Source organism: Eleutherodactylus coqui, chromosome 4 (genome assembly GCF_035609145.1).
Source record: "Eleutherodactylus coqui strain aEleCoq1 chromosome 4, aEleCoq1.hap1, whole genome shotgun sequence".
NCBI classification, from domain to species: domain Eukaryota; kingdom Metazoa; phylum Chordata; class Amphibia; order Anura; family Eleutherodactylidae; genus Eleutherodactylus; species Eleutherodactylus coqui.
The window spans coordinates 189,253,055-189,276,926 of NC_089840.1; the positions used below are offsets into that span (position 1 = coordinate 189,253,055).

Sequence of the window (23,872 nt, forward strand, 5' to 3'; positions counted from 1 at the left end):
GCATCCAGTTTCATTGTTACTGACACCATTGCAAACGGAGGTGACCGTGGGTGTCAAAGGCAGTACATGTAATGGGCCCCATGAGACCAAATGTCCTGCAGCCAAGCGCATAGAAAAGATTCTGACAGACACAGGGGTGTAACAATGGTGCTACCTGTCTCTAAATGGTGTAGCAGTCGAATTTTGTTGTATACAACATCACTGCAAATAGAGGCGATGGTGGGTGATGTCAAAGGCCGTACACGTAATGGGCACCGCACTGTGAGACCAAATATCCTTCAGCCAAACACCTGGAAATGGTTCCGACAGACACAGATGTTTATATCGATGGTTCAAGATTTCACTGCATGGCGGACAACAAAAGAGTTGCAGCTGCTCATGCTTATTGAGCGATCAGATGATCCTCTCTACTGGTGGTCTGTAGGGGGGTCCTGAGCCCAGTCGTCTTGTCTGCCCTCACACATCCATTGGTCCCAACATCTCCTAACAGTCTGGTCAGAATGGCCAGTGGAGGACAATTCGTTGATACTACCATCCAGCTTCTCACATCCCAATAATGCGCCCCTCTCAGACTCTGGTAACTGGGTGAAATCTCTTCTCTGCGTCGTAGAGGCATCTAGTGGGCAACAAGCTCTACACAAGCAGGAGAAGAGATTACTACATACAAGGAGCCTCCGAGATCCTTTTATAGGCCATGGGTGGAACCATTTTTAGGGTCTCAGATGACAAGACCGTTCGTCTAATCACACCACAACTCTCATAATTTGTATATCTGCTTGCGATGGAACTGCATGCCGGGTTTCGTAGCAAAACGACAACTTCTTCTATGGGCTGGAGTGTAGCTTAGCCAAAGCAGAGTAGCTGATTGTTCCTTTTCTTTTAGCTTCAAATAAAGAAAGACACCAATGTTTTTTTCCCATCAAAAACAAGATTTTTTTTCAGAGGAATCCCCCTTCTCCAAGTTTCTGGGCCATACAATATACCAACTGCTATGGCTGTGGACACATGTAACGATCATCATTGAAATGCAGTGAATGTTAAAAAGGGTTTGTTAAAAGATTTCCCCATGTTAAATGGATTGTACTAGAATTAGCCTTTATCACCTTTACATAGGATGATACCATTGAGGCTCCCACCATTCCCAAGAACAGGGGACCTCTGCCCCCCTCTTCTAATCACTGCAGGGAAGCTTATCCAAACTGCAGTAATATCAGATTAAATGGAGAAATGGCATGATCGCCGCTCCATTTAACTTTCATGGGGCTGATGTAAATAGTTGAGTGCTTGTACTCAGCTAGATCTGCCAGTCCAATTGAAAGTGAATGGAGCAGCACCACACATGCAAGGCCATCACTCCATTCAATCTCTTCCTCACTATGGGGGGGGGGATACAGTAAGCCCATAGTGAGGAGGCAATGGGGGCATGGGTCTCCCATTCTCAGGAATGGCAGGAGTCTCCGCAATTAGAACCCCAACTATCAGACTTTTATCACCTAGTGATAAACGTTAATCCCTTTAAGATGATCACAGGTTGGTTTATTACTCGGACACCCAGATATCAGTTGCGGTCCATGGGGAAATCTGGCAGCAGGTTTGCGCTTTCTCTGTAGCGCCATCTGTGTAATGCATGAACATACCCAGGCTTCCGAAACAAGAGATACTCTTTGTGGCCGCTGCCTTTTAGTCATTACTTTTACCCTAACCTATAGACACACAGACAACCAATAAGAACATGAATCCTACTTGGTATTGATGTTGGTTTTTGACTCCTGATCCCAAATGCTGACTTCAATCTTGGAGGAGATCTCTAGCCCAAGCGCAGCCTGATGCTGGACCACGGCCTGGAGCCCAGACTGTAGTGGTAACCACTGGAAGACAGAGCAGAGAAGACCCTCATTACAGGTTTACTAGCTGACCAGAATGGAAGAAGTTGTAATAAACATCACATATAGGCCGAATGTACACAGGCAGATATTCCTTGCGGAATTTCCGCTATTGCACGCTGCCATAGGATTGCATTGGTTTATGCAATCCTATGCAGACAGCCACAATTTTGATCGCCGAAAACGCACACGATAACCTAATTGCAGCATGTCCTAGTTCAGTGTGAGCCTCGCAGAATCTTGCACTGCCGCGTCATCGCTGATGGGCTGGCTTTGCACTGCGCACATTCAGCTGTGCGCCAGCCGGCACATCCACAATGCACAGCGAAGACGCAGGACAGGTAAGCCACAGGTCACTGCAGGCGCACGGGTCGCATCCCACTGCAAGAATATCGCAGTTGGAATCCACCCTGCCAGCTTCATTCAGCTATAATCTAGATATATTTATTTAGAACATAGAAAAGTGAAAAAAACAAACAAAAGAGAAACAATTTATAAACATTTTGTACACAGAGAATCTCAACACCAGACGCTGCATGGATTAGATCAGGCTGCACGTCGGACGTGTATTGCTTATACCTGCAAGAGCTGTTTGTAAGGTGCTTTCATAATGTTTAACGAAGGCTAGTTTCACAAGTGCAATCATGATATTGCCGCGAGAAAATCACGGCAAAATCGTGTCTCTGTTCCTGTGCAATTTTGACACAATTTATTTTTTTGCGCGAAAGTCAATAGGACCTTTTTAATGTTAAAAACACATGGCACGCAAATCACAAGTTCAGGCATTGCGACACGATAAAAAGGAGGCTCCATAGGGAAACATGGGCGATTAAAAAAAATAATTAAAAATCACAAATCGCAGAAAGATAGGACATGCTGCAATTTTTTTTCTCACAACATCGCATGAGTGAAAACATCGCAAATGTGAAGAAAACCATTGAAAATCATTGTTTTCAGAATTCTGCATTTTCACTCACTCTCGCATCGTGCGAAAAACACGCGATTTTATCACCCACATGAAACCGGCCATAAGGGCCATTTATATGGGCTGTTTATCACGCAAATGCTCAATAATCATTATGTTTGAATGCAAAAACAATGTTTACTTGTCACCGAAAGGACCAAAAATAATAAAACCTAGCTTTTATTGATTTTTAAATAATAAAAAGGCGTCCTTATATTTTCTCATATGTGCTAAAAGTCACACAATAATTAAAAACAGTAGGGCTTAGATATATAGATGAACACTGCTCTGTCCCAACAATCTAGGTGCATTGGCCAGGAATCGAACCCGGGCCTCCCGCGTGGCAGGCGAGAATTCTACCACTTCTACCACTTCTACCACTTTTGTATTTCCTGATAGCTTTTTCTATCCAGGGTTACTCAGATTTCTATTTGTCAATGACTTGCGCCACCAGATGTTTATTAAAGTGTGGTGAAGCACTCACTGTCAGTGACCTTGAAGACTTTTAGTTCTCTATCACAGGGTAGGCCTGATGTCCTCTGATTAGTCACGGTACAGTGATGTCTGTTAATTTACAGTCAGTAATATTGTACCTGACACACACATTTACTAGTACTGTCGTCCCATTTATAACAGTTGCTCATTAATATTGCTTGGGTCGTATTTGTTCTTATTATTCCTAGAACAATATCGCGGTGATTGATTTATGTAGAAATCACCCCGATAGGTCACCATTAGGTGTTAAGTCCGGAGTATGTTTTTGTATAACGCAGACCCAAGCTTATATTGGCTTGATACTCTATGGTATTCCCTTATGCCTATGACTGATCGCATGAGCCATTCATTTCTTATGGCTCATGTGATTATATACCAAGGTTAATTGCAACCAGACGACAGTTTCAGTGATTATCAAGGATAGAGATAAGTTGTTCCAAATAATAGTGTGTTTTCAATATGTTCTCTCTCCTACTTATACATAGGCTCTATTCCGGAGAGATGATGCTCCCACTTGTATAAGTGATTATTACAGGTAGAACGTATATAAGATGAATAAAGACAGTGGCTGCATTAAATGGAACAGCTGCAGTATTCATCTATGAGCTACTCATCCTTCAGGATTTAAATAGCTGCAATAAAATGCTCTGTCCCAACAATCTAGGTGTATTGGCCGGGAATCGAACCCAGGCCTCCCGCGTGGCAGGTGAGAATTCTACCGCTTCTACCACTTTTGTATTCCCTGATGTCTTTTTCTATCCAGGGTTACTCAGATTTCTATTTGTCAATATGTTCTCTCTCCTACTTATACATAGGCTCTATTCCGGAGAGATGATGCTCCCACTTGTATAAGTGATTATTACAGGTAGAACATATATAAGATGAATAAAGACAGTGGCTGCATTAAATGGAACAGCTGCAGTATTCATCTATGAGCTACTCATCCTTCAGGATTTAAATAGCTGCAATAAAATGCACATAGATAGTTTGGTGGTAGCCCAGAGCGGGAAACCAGCCATAGTCAGCGGTGATCTGACTCTGTAAATGCTCTGCACAAGCGCTGAAAATCTTAGCGGTGACATCAGCGCTCATACAGAGGTTTAGCCGACACTCATCCCATGTAAATCCAGCATATGGCTGCCTTCACACCAGTGTTAGGGTCAGTTCAGGGTTTCTGTCTCTCTGCTCCTTTTTAGGAGGAAAACTGAAATAAAACTGAAAAAAACTGATCTGTTTTTTTCCTCATTGATTTCAATGGAGTTTTTTTTTTTTTTTTTAAAGGGTATAGATGGGGATTTATACAATACGACTATTCCAAAATACGCATGACTGGAAAGCTGAATCTCCATGCAGCTACATTTCCATGAATGTGATGATCCGGTCACGTACAAACCAAGATGGCTGCACCACTTCTTTGACTATCTGATGTACACTGTGCATTGGTACTGCATCGTAGTCTAAGACACTATACACTGCTCTGATTGGCCAGTAATGTTCACATGACCAGCTCTGGCCAATCATAGCAGCACAAACTGTCTTAGACTAACAATGCAGAGTGTCTATCAGGTAGTCAGTATGATCGGGTGATGAGAAGAAGACAGTAAATGCCCATGCACACACCAAAGCCACATGCACGGACCATATACTATGGCACATAAAGTCCATATGGTCTGTGCTGTAGAGCTATAGGCATCTGTGTATCACTGCATGGTGCCCCTATGAGGCGCTGTATTAACACCTCAGTAACATGTCTCATTACATGACATATGACAAACATATCTTGGAAGGAAATAGAAGGCACATTGGTACATTATGGGTGGTCTATTATGGCTGTTTGAATTGGTATGACACCTGTAAGCATCTTCTGCAGATAAAGGTGGAGAAATCCATAGGCACGACACAAAAGCTGTAGGCTGTCACATAAATGTGCTCTAGATTAACCTGCATCTAGTTTGAAATGATAATATAACTTGGAATAAGAATCACTCAACATCAAACATCCCCGAGAGCCCCGCAGCCAGAACAACTAAAAGAAAGCTGCCGCTTAGGTAGTCAGGTCTTAACCAAGGGCGCTGGACTTTCAGATCACTTCAGTAACATGAAAAGCAAACAAAGAAAGTATCTGACAGAAAAAGCAGGTTTGTGGCACATGGTCATTGCCCAGATCCTGGAATTGTAATTGGCTTTGAAATCACCACTATCATATGAAACTGTCCTGTTAAACACTAAAGTATACGTAGGGAGGAGAGAGCTGTACAGAGAACTCAGTCTAAGCACAGAGAGAATATAAAAGGATGAAAAGGTGACTTGCATAGCACACATGAAGCACAATTACAATGATGAATGCATGCTGGAACTTGCTGAAACTTTTGACAACTTTTAACAACTAAAACTGAGTAAACTTTAGGACTGAGACCAATGTGTAACTTACGACTCAAAACTCAGGTCATTGCCATTAAATACAGCTCTTTAGATACATCAGGTGTTCCGACATTTTATTGTCCCTTTGACCTTTAGAGTTCAGTTTCATCATGCATATGAATTGTTGAGGATATGAGGCCTCCGGGAACTCTTGCTGCTTACTACAACATTTTATATTTCCTCAAAACATCTAAATGAAGCAATTCTGCAAATAGTTTTGGCTAAAGATTTGCAACAGTTTTGTGCCTACAGCTTCTACTAAATGTATGTTAGTACACTAGACTATAGAACGCAAGTTCACCTATAGCTGCACCTACTGTATGGAAGTATCTACCTCGAGGACTTACAGTAGAGCTGTATAGTGTTATAGCCAGACTCAAGAACAAATGAAGTATATATCAAATAGGAAACACAAAAGGAAGACTAGAGACTCACCAATAGAGGACGGGACCCAATGATAATAGTAATCAGGTTATGATGAGCCAGATAACGGAGCAGATGGAAATGGAAACAACAATGCAACCTGACAAAACCCAACCCTCAGATATCCCTCCCTAATGGCACTCCAAAGTGAGCTCTTAGGATCCAAAGACAAGAAGATCAACAACTGAACTAGTAGAAACTGTGAATAAGCAAACACACTAGAAAACTAGGAGTGAGGACTGGGCTAGAAACAACCACAGGAACAAAACTGTACCGACAGAAAACAAGACAGGAGTGGATGCAGTGAGTATACAAGGAATACTGGAGTCCAACACACACATTGCAGATGCCAAGAGTATGTAGAGAGGCCACTCATTGATTCTTCTCCAAGCAAGGCTCGGCTGCAGTAGTGAGGTTATCTAGAAAAGAGGAAAAGCCAGCACCCACAAATAGTCATGCAAAAATTACATTTGCATTGTGCAGCTCCAAAAAAATGCAACGTTTCGGGTCAGCGACTTTTTTTCAAGCTAAATTGTGAGGTGTCAAAGTGTAGGCTGTAACAAAGTCTCCCAATCCGTATAGGGCAGGAGTATAAGTCCCCATGTCCCTCTTCCGATAGGGACACTTTGTCACAGGTTATACATTGATGGCTCACAATTTATCTGGAGTTGCGCACTAGAAATTTTACTTTTCGCATTACTATTTGGGGGTGCTTGCTTTTCCTATTTTCTATTAAGCCATTGACAGTCTGTGTTTTAGCTGAGCACCACATTCACACGTTATCTATGGGTGTGCTGCCGAAGGGGGCTTTTAGATGGAACGATTATTGTTCCAAATATGGTTCAAGGAGTGAAACTGAACAATAACCATTCAGTCTAAAACCAAGCCAACAAACAAACCACGAATGATAATCAGCGCTTTATGCTTGTTATTCACTTTATGTGAGCATGAAAACTATTGTCTTCTTGTTCACTTATCGTTCATGTAAACAGCGCTCGTTCGGTCCTTCTCAGTCACTTATACAGCGAATGTGAACGAATGAACAATTCTAAACGATTCTCGTTTGAATGAGCCAACGATGTATCTGCTGGTATAAACAGGCTGAATGAGAGCGAATAAGCTAGCAGTGACATAATTCGTTCATTCAGTTGTTCAAACAAGAATCGCCTTGTCTAATAGGACCCTTTCTCTTCTATCGTAGTGTATTTATCTAACCTGCTCTAAAGGACCAGCAGGGAGCAATTGTCTCAACAACAACTAGTATACAGAAGATTCCTGCTATTTGAAGTAGTAGACATATCACAGGGAGTGTATATCCGGGATCAGCCTACAGGGTATGTCTCTATTCTTTTACTTATGAAACCCGTAGGTCTGTCTACACTGAATGAGAATGATGAATGATAATATCATTTACTTATCGTTTGTCGTTCAGTTTCTGCAGGCATAAAAGCCAAACGGCGATCAGCCCATGTAAACAGGCAATCGTTCATCTATGAATGACTGCCTTTTTACTGTGAATAGAGGTGGTTGGCCAGAAGAGATATTTCATTCCACCTCCAGTCCGTTCCACCACTACTCACTAAATGATTATCTCTTTTATGTGAAATCACTGAGACAACTGTTGGGTGCTTAAGCGCCTGACAATCATCCCATGTACAAGAACAGTAAGGCTTCATTGACATCAGCTGGTGGCCCATTCGGAGCCTTTGTTGATCGGAACCCTACAAAAATCTTAAATGATATATCTCTGGTTCTGTTTTTGTAAACCTGTAGAACGCCATTATTTTCTTTACTTTTCCTTTCTTGGTTAAAAGCACATTTTAGGATTTGACCATACCTGAAGATAATCAACCAGCAATATGTTCCCTCTGACTACTTTGATTGGTTCTGAACTGCTTGTAAATACTTTAGACACCAAATCCATATATCCATTGAAAAATACAACTGGTCGCAACTGAACGCCTAACAAGGCAGCTGACATTCCAACCATTGCGCTGTCATCTTCATTTTCTGTTTCTTCACCTCCCATTAATGTTTCCAGGCCTTGAGCTTCAATAGATACCTTAAAGAAATAAAACAATATAATGAAATCTATAAGTAATTGACGCAAATAGAAAATACCATCAAGGTATGTACGTGAAGTGGGCCGCAACAGACAGCATGGATCAACAGATAATGGTAGTAAATAGAGAACTATATATAACAGCGGTGGCCATAGTGTTCCACAGGAGCCACATCTGGACATTGGGACTGTGTCTTTTTACTTCAAATCCAATAGCAAAACAAGTATCCAGAATTCAGTATGTCAGTGCTGACATTGTTGTAGAATACTATACTACTGTCCTAACATCTGACAAAATTATTATGGTACATTCTTCAGGCCTCTGAGAGTGGCAGTAGTCACTGTAACTCAACCATATATCTATATACAACCAATATAACATAGTATGTTAGGCCGAAAAAAGACATATGTCTATCCAGTTCAGCCTATTACCCCCCAATGTTGATCCAGAAGAAGGGAAAACCCCTATGAGGTTGAATGTTCCCCATTTAAAGGGAAACAATTCCTTCCCGACTCCAATCTGGCAATTGTAATAATCCCTGGATCACTGACCCTTCTGAAGTAATTATTGACTATACCATGTAATAAAAAAAATATAAAAATATATAGTGGTTGTAATCTGTCCTGTCATTATCAGTGTAGTAAATAGTAGATACAATAATCCATCAACACCATAAATAGGCGCACTTATTTCAACAAACTTTGCATGAGTTAATATTACAAGTGAAAATAAAAACACTTTCTAATATATCTTATTTGAGAAAAACATCTTTCACCACTTTTCAGCTGCCTCTCCTCCCACCTCCTTCTTGCACTGATCATTCATTCTTAATTCACTGCTAAAGCCCATCCTGAGAGAATCAGGGAGATGTTTTGCATTTGAAAAATGTTTTTCTTGGCAATAAGATTTATATAAAATATAGAGGAACACAAAACCACCATATAAAAAATATAGTAATAATAGGGTAAAGTGCATTTTTAGCTTCAATGAGGGATAAGATTACAGCTGCTGCTCATAGAAGTCTATGGAGAGGGCAGAATGAGTAGGAAACAGCTGCAGAGAGAGAGAGAGAGAGAGAGAGCAAGAGGCAAACGTACATAGAAAACGTGCTACAGCTTCTATCAGGTGTTTTACTGTCTCTGCTTAGTTCTTGATTCACAGCAACACTGCTCAGTACTGCTGTATAATGCCCTCATGTTGTTGCTTCTGAGCGTGTGCTACAGAGAGCTAGGGGAGCAGGATCTCCTCTTCTCTGTGTGTGATGTGTATTGGAGGAATTATAGCAGATACTTCTCACTCCTGCCTGAGCTGAGCTAAGGGAAAACTGATAAGCAGAACTATAGCCTTCAGAAGAGAAAACTGATGCAGGATGAAAGTCACATAATGATGAGAAAGCATCATTGCTCATTCACACACATTACAGCTTATTCTGAAAGCCATCTGAAGAGACAAGTACGCTGAGTCTTTCACTGAGCAGTTATTGCAAATGAATTTATAGCTGACCTGCATAGCTTTAAGCTGGTGGATGTCATTATAGAGTGTAATATCAGATATGCTCCGTTTCAATAAGCCAGACTCCGTGAACAAAAGATCCAGACCATAGGTAGACACTGTTTCATTAGTAGCTGCAAAACATTAAGCATTTAGTGTTATAGAGGAACAGGAACGATAGTTCCCTTGGATAAACAGGATAACGATATTTCATGAACAGGGTATATAAGTTTAGACAGTGTTGTAAGGGCTTGTAGATATGTCTGATACTTTACATTCACTGCGACATGGAACTAGGAGATTTGTGTTATGGTAAGCATCATAAGGAAAAAAACCTAATTACAATCCACTAATTGTGCCACACACTGGGAAGACTATCAGAAAACACCACTCAGATGGTACTAGAGTCCTGTCAAACCTTGTTGAATATACCCTAACTTCTCTCCTATGTGTGGGATGAATTGTGAAGAAACAGGCCCTCTACTCCACTTTTTCTGGACCTGCCCTGGAATTTCTTCTTTTTGGTCATCTATCTCCAGACTGATCTCCCATCTGTTCCCCTCGCACAAAACATAAAAACCTGAATTTGCTCTTATCTAAGTGAGAATATATGGATTTTACAGCAAAGAAAGACTGCTGGTATGCCATATCCTCCACTTAGCCTGTCTCCTAATAGCAAGGACAGATAGGGGGTGGACAAAAATAGGGAAACACCGTACAAAATGCCTGCCTTAAAATCAGTCTCTACTGAAATATGATTTATAATCCCATGTACCTTAAGTGGAGGCAATATGACACAGATGCCATTGGTCAGGGGTTTGAGCCTGGCAGTTGCTGTTACTAGCTGGCTCCCAAAACCACCCAGAGCAGGGCAAGAGGTGAAGTAAACACAAATTTGTCAGGAGAGCTCTCAGCCAAGAGGACAGCTCAGTGCTAACAGGTAAAATCCCATGCATTTTGTATGGTGTTTCCATATTTCTGCCCATCCCCTGTAGAAGTCATCATCTATTCCTATTTTAAGTGCGTTAACCTCTATGGTGTCCAATAACGTTTCAGCTGACCCTTTAAAGGTGCAAAATAGATGAAACTCTTCTACATTGGGGTCCTTGGCTTTTGTTACATTCCTACATCGCCAGTTGATACTGCAGTAAGCTCCTACTTCATGTTGTGCAATAAAACACGTACCAGATAAACGTCCAGAAAACACAGTGGATCTGCCAGCTTTTAATGTTGTCCAATCGTCAATTATATACATATCTTTAAAAGGGATCTTCATAGTCTTCCTATGTAACAAGCAACAATATATTTGTTTAGTATCTTAAGATAAATAAATGATCCTATGTATGAGCAACGTAACAACATACACTATTATGTATTTAGATCCCTAGATCTGTACTTTATTGCTATGGTACATTCTCCTAACCCTAAAGAAAAAAATCACAAGTGTGCAATTTAACAATTCCTGAATAATCCTGTTTCATGGTGTATATAGTCCGTAGTACATTAAGATTTACATTAACTGAGGTTGTTCTCTGAGCTTGTGGTGTAGTTTGGAGAGAATTAACTTGGAAGTTTCATTGTCCATAAATTCCAAAGCCGCTGAGATGCTGTTGACGTCCTCCACAGAAATATTTGTAGACAAGAGCGTCTCCGCCGCCATAAGCCAGCTCTTTTTATCATAGACTCGGTGCGTTTGATTGAGTATTTGCCTCATGATGTCCTTTATCTCCTATAATTAAAAGATTAATTATAGCATGCATCCAAAACATTATGTAGAATATTAAGGCACAGGTAATGCATAACGCACCATGCAGTATAACTAATATGACTTTAGTTTGATCGATGTATCACTTTCTCATTGAGTCTAGTCCAATTTTTGGCTGAAAAACCCCTTTAAGATAGCATGTTTTCTCAAGGATTCGTGCATGTCAATGACCTTTGCACATGTCTTTTACTGTGCATGCTGGGCTGCTACATTCCATATTATGTACTTATAGTTGCTTTGCGTATCATATATATGGCATCTCCATAAGCCACTATTTTCTCCACTAAAAGCAATTCTTCTATAGAGAATACTTCAGAAACTTGTATAAGCCTCCATAAAACTGGAGGTATACAGAGGCATGACATGCTGCCATAGAATTCTATAGGTGATGTATTACTCCTACTATGCAAATTGGAACTAGTGCAGAACTCTAGGAAGGTGGGGTGCCTGAGGCCAAATAATAAATGAGACCTGATTTTGTTACAGACCCCAGTGTACTGGCCATCAGGAATTACTACTCCTCCCTCCATTAGTATAATGTACATAAAGTGTAATTTCTCCCACACTTTACTAATATCTCAGCTTGCTGCTAGTGAATGAAGACTTTCTTCTTTACTTCCAGAGGCTGTAAAAAAACTGTACAAACCCTAAGACTTCTCAAGGTAAGGAATGTTCACATTAGTGTTTTGCTTATCAGTCATGAGAACAGCAAAATGGAAAGCAAACGTTTCTGTTTTCAAGCACATAGAAAATGCACCGAAGCGGAATATCTTCAGTTTCAATCCGTTTCTGCATTTTCCATCTCCGTTCCATTTTTTTTTTTTTTTGCACACTGGATTAAAAGTGCAGACTGCTGTGCTTTTGTTTCCAATTTTGGAAACTGAATACAGATGGAGGGCTTAGTCACACAGGCGTTTGTAAGCCCGATTTGCAGGTGCGCTTGCGATTCGCACCTATATATATCCAATGCTTTGCAATGGGAGAGGTCACATGTCCGTTTTTTATGCGGATGGACCAAAATTATATGTCACAACGATTCGCAGAACGCATGTAACTGTGTTCTGCGCAAATCGTTGTTCTTGTATATGCTCTCAATGGGGCCGGCAGCAGCAGCGCCGACCCCATTGAGAACATATACTAAAGATCGTTCTCCTCTGCCACGGCTGTCACCTATTCATGAATATAGCCAGCTCCATTGAAAGCAATGGGCTGCCGGCAAGCGCTGTATTAAGTTTCGGGGAAGGGCTTCAAATATAAGCCCTTCCCTGAAAAGTATCCAAAAAAAGTTCCAAAAAAAAAATAATATATATCACCTTTTTGCAGCTGCCGGAGATCAACCGTGTCCAGCTGGCTCTTCTCCTGAACTGCTTTCTGTAGTATTCAGCAGCCAGGGATTTAAAATCCCCGCCTGCTGAATCGGCTGCCTCTGATTGGTCCCGGCCCTCAGCCAATCAGAGGCAGCTCTCACTCATCCATTCATGAATTCATAAATGGGTGAGTGAGAGCTGCCTCTGATTGGCTGAGCACTGTGACCAATCAGAGCCAGCTCTCAGCTATTGATGAGATATTAACCTAGGACCCCAGCATTGCAAGGCAACAGTGCTACCCGCTAAGCCACATTCATTGAACCACCACCATGTTTTAAATGTTGAAATATAAATGTAAGCAGAGCGCTTTACAGATGCTTTCCTTTTCACTCCCATTTTCTGATTTCTATTTTAACAAAACTGAATCAGTCAAAAAAAACGCTAGTATCAAAGTAGCCTAAACTATAATCCTAAGGGCTCTTTCAGACAGCCGTGTTTTATGGGAAAATCCTGTGCACAAATGTGGAAAACAGAAGACATTCATTTCAATTGGCTCATTCTCATGCTTTTTTTTTTGCCCTTCTTCCGGGCACAAAAAAATAGAACCTGCTTTATTTTGTGAGTATTTGGGAACCAAAGAGCATCATAGAGGGTCTTTGATGCCACATTGTGCACCAAAGAGCGCACATATGTACAGTTGGGTATGCGCAAAATGCTGTGCAAACCCATGTGCACCTGATCCTTATTTGGCTTAATAGCCATTTAAATCAGGGCAGGCTGATTGTTTGACGCATGTGAGCTAGCAGTGCCTGTGCAAATACGCACATTATTTGCGCAGGCATGAGTACAAGATACACTTGTTCTATGTGCAGAAAAGTTGCGCAGAAGCGTGTGTATTTTAGATTGGGCAGAAGCGAGTGTATTTAGAATAGAAGCTTAGCCCCGCCCCCTCCCATTGCAAACGTCGGAGTGGAGGAGAGAGGCAGAGAGGCAGTAAGGGCGATGGAAGGGGGGGAACTGCTTAGATGGAAGCGTATATTGACCAGCGGTGAAAGCGCCAGCCGATATACGCTCGTGTAAATAAGCCCTATAGGTGTAAGTAAAATGAATCAGTCTACAGAAGAATACAAGCTTCTGATTATACAGCAAACTATCAACTGTAACAGACATTACTGCAGGTCTTTAAGGGGTTTCAGCCTCCACAGCAAATAATTCTTGAAACTTGTATAACTTTAGGGATGTCAGATGAAAACTATTCCAATTTCTTGCTAGTATCAGCTTCTACTACACTGCATGCTCCCAAACATTCCACTATACGAATTATTGGCTATGCGGAGCATTTGATTGACAGGTCTACTATAAATGTATCATGTAAGGTTCAAAGTACACAATAGCCATTCTCTGCAGTGATGCCAATAAGGAAGGAAATATTGTCTTATCATTGCAGGCAAACAGTATAAAAAATAGTTCTTAGTCCAACCAGAACAATCTGAATGTTTCTGACATATATAGTGTAAGTGTAACAACAACCTCAATAGATAGGATCTCTGCTGGGAAGCCTTGCAGAGCGGACAGTGCGGTGCTGCACACAACTCCGGTGCGCTCCGCTGCATACTGAAGTAGAATGGGGATACTTTCAGGGAGCTGAGCATTCTTCAAAGACAGAAGGAATATTTTCATCTCTGTTTCATCCTCTGCATTATTCAGTCCTTCCAGAAGCGTGGCCTTTGCAAATTCAACATCCTGCAAAAGTAAAGCGATGAAATAAATATATAAATCCATATAAAGTTAATTTTTATTTTATTTATAAACATTGTTTTTTTAAAACTTATACAACAAAAAATAGAGACTTCAGTCTCATGTAAGGCCGCCTGCACACGGGCGAATTTGCATTGTGGAATCTGGAGCGAGTGTCCGCCTCCGTACTCCACAGCAAATGCCGCCCATAGCAGTTACGGCAAAACGCTATTTCCTCTCCATGAGCAGAAATCGATTGCGATTTTCCACTCGCAGAGAAGAAATCACAGCATGCTGTGCAGCTTCTGTGTGGACGGCTTCCATTGAAGTCAATGAAAACCGTCTGCCCGCAACCCTTCCGCAATTACCATTGCCGAAATGTTGCAGGATCCGCACCATCATTTAGTGATGGCGCCGCATAATCTGCACTGTGCGTGTGACCTGGTGCGCCTGCCGTCACATTCACAGCATAGATTAGAAGACGGTGGACAGGAATGCTGGGGTTGCCTGCCCGGCACAGGGCCGGATTCCGTTGCAGGATCTTGCATGTGGAATCTGACCCGGCTGTGTGCAGGCGGCCTAATGCAGATACACAGAGAGGTGCCTGCACAGTCCAATAACTGCATGGATACATATTACATTAAGGCCTCCTGCACATGAGCATGACGTATTAACACTTGAAAGTGTTTCCGAACAGATTACTGTACTTTTTTGTGCTGCCCGGCCCGCTCACATCAGCACAAGGACACACCCGCACTGGTTTTGTACCAGCTCAGCAGCCTAGTTAGTCCCCAGTGTTAGCAATTAACACAGTAAAATCGCACAGTTACGTATGGTTGGGGTGCTCATTTTTGCACCCCCATAGACTCCTATTGAGCCTCGGGTGTGCAAATGCACACAAAAATAGAGCATGTCGCATGTTTTTTCTCTCAATGGAAATCTGTGTGCAAAAACAAATAATATGAGGGAAACCTCTGAAATCAATGGGTCCTATTGTCTGCATTTTTGCGCACACAACCTAGCAGCTGGGAGGGGGCGGGAGCTTATCTCTACCCCCTCCTGCCCCCTCCCATTGCAAACAGCCGAAGAGGAGGAAAGAGGAGGTGAGCCGGCGAGGAGGAGGGAAGGGGGAGACAGTTTAGCAGAGCTAAGTTGTTTTCCCCCGCCCGACGGCATGTACGCCGAGCCCGTGAATCATATGGTAGCTTATATCGGCCTGCTGTGAAAACGCCGTCCGATATACGCTCGTGTAAATAAGCCCTTAGGCTGGAGTCTTACAGGGCAGAAATGCTGCGGAACCTTCATGCGGACCCTCCGCATGGAAATCCTGCATGCATTTTTAAAACTGAGACTTAGCAGCAAAGTAGACAAGCCACATGGAAACTGAAATGCAAGGTGGAATTCAAATCCACGACATGTCAATTTTGGCTCTGTTTCCACTGCGGAAACTTTCTATGAAGAGAGATTTCCACAGTGGAATACAGGTTGAAAAGCTGCTTCAAAACCCACGCCATTTGTTACGGGTTTTGAAGCAGCCTTTACGCTGCAGAAACCTCGGTGAATTTCTCTGCCGTTCCCTGCGGACATTCTGCGAGATTTCCGTTCCATGTAACCCTAGCCTTAAAATCCACCCATCTTTCATTCAAAGCCGCAAGTCTGCAGAAACGAACAAAGAAATTCTGCAAATCCAACCAGCGTCAGAGGAGCTTGAAAAAAGTGATGAAATGAAAGTTATGAAAGTTCATTAGAAACCTTCAAGACTTTTCACTTATAATAACTTAGCTTTATTTGCATAAACTTAGAAAACCGCCTTTGAAGCATTTACATTTTCTCATTGCAGGCATTGCACCTATCAGATTAATTTATGCCTCACAACGCACATGGCCTTTTCGGCTGCACTAGCAGGTGAGCTATGGTTGCACTGGGAAACCAGTACACATATCCTCAGCCAAATTCTTGATACGTGCGGCACATTGTGTAGGAGCAGCCTGTGTGCGGCATACTAAGTACAGAAAGAAAGAGCCTGGGATTAAAAATTCATTTTTCACTAACATCATTCCTAAATATATATATATTGTAAAATGCATTTAATCTGGAATCTCACAAGACCAGAAACCAAATATTTTAGTTTGTGCTGTCATATATGATGGATGATATATTATTCTATGGAGTATTTATGTACAATGTAGAATATATTCAGTTACTGTTAATGTTTGTTCAGCAAAATATTCCAGGCACAACTAGATGAATAAATACGTAGTGAATGTGATACTGTAGCCAACCTTGTCGCTGCAAAGACCCATTCTACACAGTTTGGCCACAATTGCTCCAGTTATAATGAGCCCAGTCTCCATTGTAGCAGGTTCTGAGATCTTCGCTTGTAGTTTTCCCTGATAATGAAGCAAAACAATGAGTTGTTAAAAGTGATTATAATCCACGCTTAATAATTAATATAAATCCATTTATTCATTCCATAGATTAACGATGTGGATAATCCAATCTTCACACCTATTCTTTAGCATATAGACATAACATCCTTTTTATTGTGCAAGGAAACCGGATGTAAAAAGACCCTGAGCTCCAGGTGTGTAAATGTGTGGTTGACCGGCGTACCCCGGGCTTCTCCCTTGACGCACTCCCTGTTTGTACAAAGTTCTACAGGGATTAGGTTGTGGAGTCGACCAGGTCCACAATACGCTGAAAGTGAACCGCAACTAGCGGTGTGGCGACCTGTTTCCTCCAATGGGAGGTCGCTCGTTCCTGCGTAGTTTTTTTATGCAGTGAGGGCTTAAACAGATGAATGTGTTGCCCCGCAATTTTGCACATGGGAAATATCCACGCACATAACAATGGATTCATTCTCTTTTTTTTTTGTGCCCATTGGTCTGCAGGCGTAAAATAATAGGAGCTGTTTTATCTACATTTATGCACCAAACGCCCCCTAGAGGTCTATGGGAGGTACGCAAACATACACATTTGTCTGCGCAGGTTGCGCTAAACGCAGCACATACCCGCGATCAATGGCACAACAAAGGCTAACTAGCCCTTTAAATCAAGACAGGGTGATTCCCCCAACCATGTGAATGAGCATTGCCTGCACAAATATACTTAGTACTTGTGCATGCACAAACACAAAATACACTTGTTCACTGCACACAAACAATTGCGCAGACGCGAATGTGTTGCGTAACAAGCCTGCCTGTCAAAGCTCTGAACGAGTGTATTTTGCACTTGTGCCTGAGCAAATACTGAGCATATTTGCGCAGGCACCACTCCTTCACACAGGTGGCGGAATCACCCCGAGCTGATTTAACCTTTTCCAATCCACTGACTGACCGCTGAAGACATTATGATTTAAGGCTGTACAGCTCCGATGTTGGGGGTTCTCTTACTGTATACTGCCAGGCTCTCTGCTGTTGGAGCATATCCAATGTGTCACCTCATGCAGTACTGGCTTTAGCCAGCATATAGCGCTGTTGTATAACGGCAGAAAAAGAGTTAGCCCCCTAGGAAAACCAGGATACAAATTGGATTGGAAAGGGTTAAATCATACCCGCGCGTGCATTTGTGTATGTTTGCGCACCTTCCATAAACCTCTCTGGGTCTCTTTGGTTTGCAAACATGCACAAGATACAGCAGGTTCTATTTTTTTGCACCCACGAAAACAACGAGCGCAAAAAATAAAAATGGGAGAATGAACCCACTGAAATTAACGGGTTCTATCCGCCGCGTTATGGATGTGGGATTTTTCCACATGCAAAAACGCGCTGTCTGTTTAAGCCCTAAAATGAAAAATGGAGCAACTTTTGTTTGGTGTATGCAGCTGCTATGCAGACTCATATGTGGCCATAGTAATAGACAACAAACAAACCCTTTAAAATCTGACCTTGCAGCCTTGCTAGCGTCCATCTTTCTCCTACTTCTTGCTAACCTACCTAGTGTAAGTTAGTCAGAAATAAAGGATGAATGAAAGAATATTGCTGGAAGATCAGATTTTATAGCATTTGCTGTTCCCAAATAACCACGTGCCATTTGTCTTCTTATATACTAGGGGGGCTTTCAGCTACCTGTGGCACCAAGACTCAGGCACAACTGCTATATTTCTATCTCCTCTATGTACAACCCTGGGTTCTCTTATCCAGTATCAAAGAGGATGTGACCAACCACAGTTTGACCACTTGTCTCTAAGGGGCTTTTCATATCGGATAGAATACATGCCATACACGTCTAATTTTTTTTTTTTTTTTTAAATCCAAATTTTATTGAATTTTTAATATAGGGTGCATAACAAGGTGTACAATGGTAGGTCCGTGACCGTAGTATCCTACGAACAAGCAACAAAATTTGCAACATATAACCACAGGGCTTGAACCAACCCTTATACAAACATGAAATCAAAACTCGACGGACTTATAGACAAACAAAGACATACCACAGAGGGGGGGGGGGGGGGAAGCGGAAGGGTGGACAGGGGGGGGGGGTATGTAATATAGGTGTGGTCTGTGCTGGGGGTTGCACTCCTTGCTGCTTGCTACGCGCCTCGCGTCGAATATCTAAGCCGAGACCCCTCACTCCTACCTCTCCGTGCGTGGGGGATTAGCAGGAGAGCTCCTGGCGTATCATGCGCCATAAGCCCCAGATTTCGACAAATTTCACATGGGAGCCGTTAGACCAGCTGGAGAGTTCCTCCAAGTTGCAAGTCCGGTCCATTCTATCCCTCCACTGAGAGAAGAGGGGAGGAGACCTCTGTAGCCACAGAGAGGGAATAAGAGCCTTGGCTCCATCTATTGCATGCGCTAATAGTCTGTGCCTCAGAGGGTTAAAATCCCCAGAGGGCCTCCACAAGAACATCACCTCTGGAGTCAAAATAAAGTTGGGCAAGATTCTTTTTAGCGCAGCCGCTATTTCCTGCCAGAAGGTCGACAGGAGAGGACAGGACCACCAGATATGAAGATATGAGCCCACGTCCCTTTCGCATCTCCAGCATTTGCTGTCAGGCGTAAGTTTGTGGTCGGCCAGCCACTGCGGGGTCCTATACCAGCGGACTAGTAGCTTGTAGTGGGCTTCTTGATTGATGATGCACGATGAGAGCCCATAAGCGAGCTTTAGGATTAGTTGCGTGTCCGACGAGGATAAGGTTATATTAAGTTCTTTCTCCCAGGAGGAGATGAACGCGGGCTTATAAGGGGGGGCAGGTGGGAAGCAAAGCTTGCGTAGAATAGCGATTCTTCCAGCGGACGCGGGGTTGGACCCTATTGCCTTCTCAAAGGCTGTGAGGGGTCTTGTGGATGTAAAGGTTTTTTTTTAAAGTCTTTAATTGTTCCTGCAATTTGGGCTCGCTGTAGAAAAGGCAGGGTTCGGTCGGGTAATAAAGACTCCACTGTCTCCCCAGGGTTTAGATGGGACAAGGACTGGAGCTCTCCAATGGTCTTGTTACTTAATTTTTGCCATAGCCTAATCGAGCAAGGATCCTGTGGGATGCCCAACAAGGCGGGAAGAGAACATAGTGGGGAGATTGGAGAGGGGATAGGCGCAAGTACCTCGACTCGAGAGTCCCAGGCCTCGCAGGGGCCCCTCAGGAGTACATTGAAATTCCTATTTCTGTAGGTAGCTTTTTTAGGGTACCACAAGGTCTCCAACAGTGTTGGGCCATACATGGCCGAGATCATCCGGAACAGGAAGGGGTCTCCCGTTGGTCCGGACAGCCTCAACCAGCAACTAATGTGTGATGCGACGTAGAAGTCGGAGATGCACGGCAGGCCCATCCCCCCCTCTTCTCTTCTCTTTATCAGCAGGCTGTACGGAAGCCTGGAACCTCTTTGTCTCCAGATATACTGGCTGAACATCTTACGGAGGGTATTGAAAAAATTTGCGGGTAGGTGGATCGGGAGCGACCGGATCTGATAGAGGATGATTGGGAGTATATAAGATTTGATTATGTTTCTCCTGCCGAACCAGGAAATGTAAGGGAGATCATAATTGTGTAGCAGAGCTTTGATTTTGGAAATTAAGGGTGGGAAGTTGGCTGTGAAGAGATCCTCTGCCTTCTTTGTCAACTTAACACCCAGAAAGTCTATTGCTGTGTTGGACCAGGAGAACGGGGAGTCCGACATCAGACTCGTACAGCGCGCCTTTGAGATCGAGACATTGAGGACCGTCGATTTATTAAAATTTATTTTGAAGTTTGATAGCTTCCCAAACCGTTCCAGGCATGTGGTGAGTCTGATAAGACCCGTCTCTGGGTTGGTGATGAGAAAGATGATATCATCCGCAAAAGCGGCTGCAGACAGAGACCGGTCTCCTATTGTAAGTCCCCGTATCTCCTGATCCAACCTAATGGACTGGAGAAAGGGCTCCAAGGCCAGGATGAACAGGGAAGGGGATAGAGGGCAGCCTTGGCGTGTGCCATTTTTTATTTCAAAAGGGGGGGAAAGGATGTTATTTATTTTTAATCTAGCAAAAGGTTCGGCATATAGGGAGAAAATGGCCTCTACAAAGGAGGGTGGGAAGTTAAAGTTGAGAAGGACCGATTTCATATATTGCCAGTCAACTCTATCAAATGCCTTTTCGGCATCGGTGCTTACTAAGGCGAGTGGAATTCTGTTAGTGTGGGCATAGTGCATAGCGTGGAGAATACGAATACAATTGTCCCTCCCCTCCCTACCCTTCACAAACCCGGCCTGCTCCCTCTCCACCAGATGAGGGATGTGGGCCTCCATACGCCTAGCGAGGAGTTTGGCCCATAGTTTGGCATCAAGATTAATTAGGGAAATGGGACGGTAGCTGCCGCACACCTCCGCGTCTTTGTTTTCTTTCAGGATTAGCGTGATGTGGGCCTCCTGACTTTGTCTCGGGAGGGCGCCACCTACTAGCAGGGCATTGAACAACTCTGTGAGGCGCGGCACCAGCGTGGGGCGAAACGATTTATAATAAATGAGGGGCAAGCCGTCTGGGCCAGGGCTTTTGCCCGGGGGGGAGGAATTCAGGATCTCCTCCACCTCCGTTTCCGTGACCGGGGTCAAGAGTTGGTTGGCTATTTCTGGGTCTATTTTGGGAAGAGAGAGCTTTTTTAGGAATTCTTTTATTTGTTTGTCGGATTTATCCATTTCATTTTGGTCACGATGTGGGCGTAAATTGTAGAGTTGGGAGTAGAAGTGTTGAAATTCGGCCGCGATGTCTTGGGAGGAGGTGACATGGGTGCCTAGCTGGGTTTTTATTGAGTCGATTTGGTTCCTGGTGCGGGCTTTTTTTATCATGGCGGTCATATACTTGCTACCCCTATTCCCTTGGGCAAATGCAATATGTTTAAGATATAAACACTTTTTATTAAATCTTTTTTCTAGGCAAATATTTAATTCCTTTCTGGTGTCCGCAAGTTTGGATAGGTTTTCTTTAGTGACGGAAAGTTTAGTGGTGTATTCCAATTTAGCTACACGCTTTAGGAGGGCATCAATTTCTTTTTGTTGACTTTTCTTTTTCCTCGCTCCAAGGGCTATCAGGATGCCCCTGATAAACGCTTTGTGCGTTTCCCATACCACCGGGACCGATTGATCACCGCCCCCGTTAAGCTCAAAAAATTCTTTTAGCTGTTTGGAGATCTCAGATTTGTCATCCTCGGAGTCAAGGAGAGAGGTGTTCAACCTCCAACTCCACTCCCGTGGGGAATTACTTAAGGGACTGAGGTCAACGTGAAGCGGTGCGTGGTCGGACACAGTGGTGGTGGCGATAGAGGAGTCCACCAGCCCCGGGAGAAAGGAGGAGGCTATGAGGAAGTAATCTAACCTCTGGAAAGAGGCGTGGACATGTGAGAAGTAAGTGAAATCCTTAGTAGTGGGTGAGCATTGACGCCAGGCGTCGATCAAGCCCAACTCCGAGATGCATCTCTGTAGGCGTCTCAGTTTTGGGTGAGATATTTGGGAGCGCCCGACTGACGAGTCCAGCAGGGGGTTTAATGTCAAGTTCAGGCCCCCTCCCAGGATGATAGGGCCCACCGCGAATTCCCTGAGGATTTCTAACTGGCCCAGCAACCAAGTTACTTGGTTGGAGTTAGGGGTGTACAGGTTGGCGAGGGTAATCTGAAAATTATTTAGGCGTCCTCTCAGAAAGATGGCCCTGCCCTCCCCGTCTGTGTGCTGAGCCTCACATTTGAATGTGGTGGATCTGTGAAACAATATGGAGACTCCTTTTGAGGCAGATGTATACACGTCTAATTTTGATGCTGAATATTCTGCAGGAGTTCTTATTCTAAAACCCTGTTGTGGAATATTCTGTCCGTGTGAAAGTACCCCAAGGGTCCCATAGATCCCACATGGCCTCCATCTATGGTATGTACTCCCTTGCCCATTACCATTTAGTGTTCAGTTGACAGTAATGATATATTTTTGCTTTCAAATTACATAGTATGCATAAAATGTCCATGATGGTCCATGATGTGAACTGTGAAAGAAATGGGTAGGTTCTCCTCCATGAACATTTGATTCAAGTAAATGGGACAACGTCTATCACTGTGTCCTTTCCCGTGAACTTTTTTAGCTGTAGCTGTAGAAATAAGTGAAGTAAAAAGCTCTCTTCAAGTTCAGAGAGACCCCTTACCATGACAAGGTTAAGAAGATCAACTGTAGGGTGTGGTGTAAAGGCTGCGGAATACAGAAACTTCTCATGTAAGTGAGTTTGCTTCTTTTTCGAAAAATCTAAGAAGTCAGATAGGGCTGCTAATGTGGCAGGAGTTTGAGCGGCAACTGCTGCATCGATGAAAAAAAGCCTGCAAAAGAATAAATATTACCATTAAATATCTTCAATTCCAGTCATGTTGTGTGTTAGAGAGTCAGCAAATTCATTGTATGATGAAAAATATAACAATTGCCCTTTTTGTATCAATTCCCCTTGAGTCTGAAGATTTCTGCTTTACCCCAATTAGTCATTTACGATCAGTGGATATAAATCTGTCTCTGGACATGAGGCCATAGCTCTGTGGTTCTTTTAGAGACTTTTCACACGGGGCAGAATAGGCTGCACAACGCAGCGCGGTAAATTCCACACCAAAATCCACAAGCCAGCTGCGTATTTTGATGCGGAATAGAAAATGGCTTAAAACCTGCCTGCAATTCTGCATCAGAATGTGCAGTTAGACCCGTGGATTTTTGGTGTGCAATTCCACAGCTGCAGATTTGACTGCGTCTTGTAGTTTAATTTTCTCCCGTGTGAAAGGTCCTTTACAAGGCACAGTTCTAAGGGTAGGTGTGTACATTGCTTCTGTCATGTGGATAATACCAAGCCAAATGCAGATTGGTGTGATTTTCTATTACATTCCAATTAAAAGTAGT

General features: G+C 43.0%; 1 protein-coding gene across 1 annotated transcript in view; it reads right to left on the reverse strand.

Moving 5' to 3' along the window:
• Nucleotides 1-23,872, reverse strand: part of LOC136625894 (microsomal triglyceride transfer protein-like) — a 77,658-nt gene that overhangs the window by 13,324 nt on the left and 40,462 nt on the right. Inside the window, exons 9-16 of the mRNA XM_066600468.1 lie at nucleotides 23,142-23,310; nucleotides 16,832-16,939; nucleotides 14,343-14,555; nucleotides 11,255-11,469; nucleotides 10,926-11,023; nucleotides 9,753-9,874; nucleotides 8,024-8,248; nucleotides 1,744-1,868 (exon numbers count right to left, since the gene is read on the reverse strand). Coding sequence (XP_066456565.1) covers nucleotides 1,744-1,868; nucleotides 8,024-8,248; nucleotides 9,753-9,874; nucleotides 10,926-11,023; nucleotides 11,255-11,469; nucleotides 14,343-14,555; nucleotides 16,832-16,939; nucleotides 23,142-23,310 — 1,275 coding nt within the window. The remainder of the gene's footprint in view (nucleotides 1-1,743; nucleotides 1,869-8,023; nucleotides 8,249-9,752; nucleotides 9,875-10,925; nucleotides 11,024-11,254; nucleotides 11,470-14,342; nucleotides 14,556-16,831; nucleotides 16,940-23,141; nucleotides 23,311-23,872) is intronic.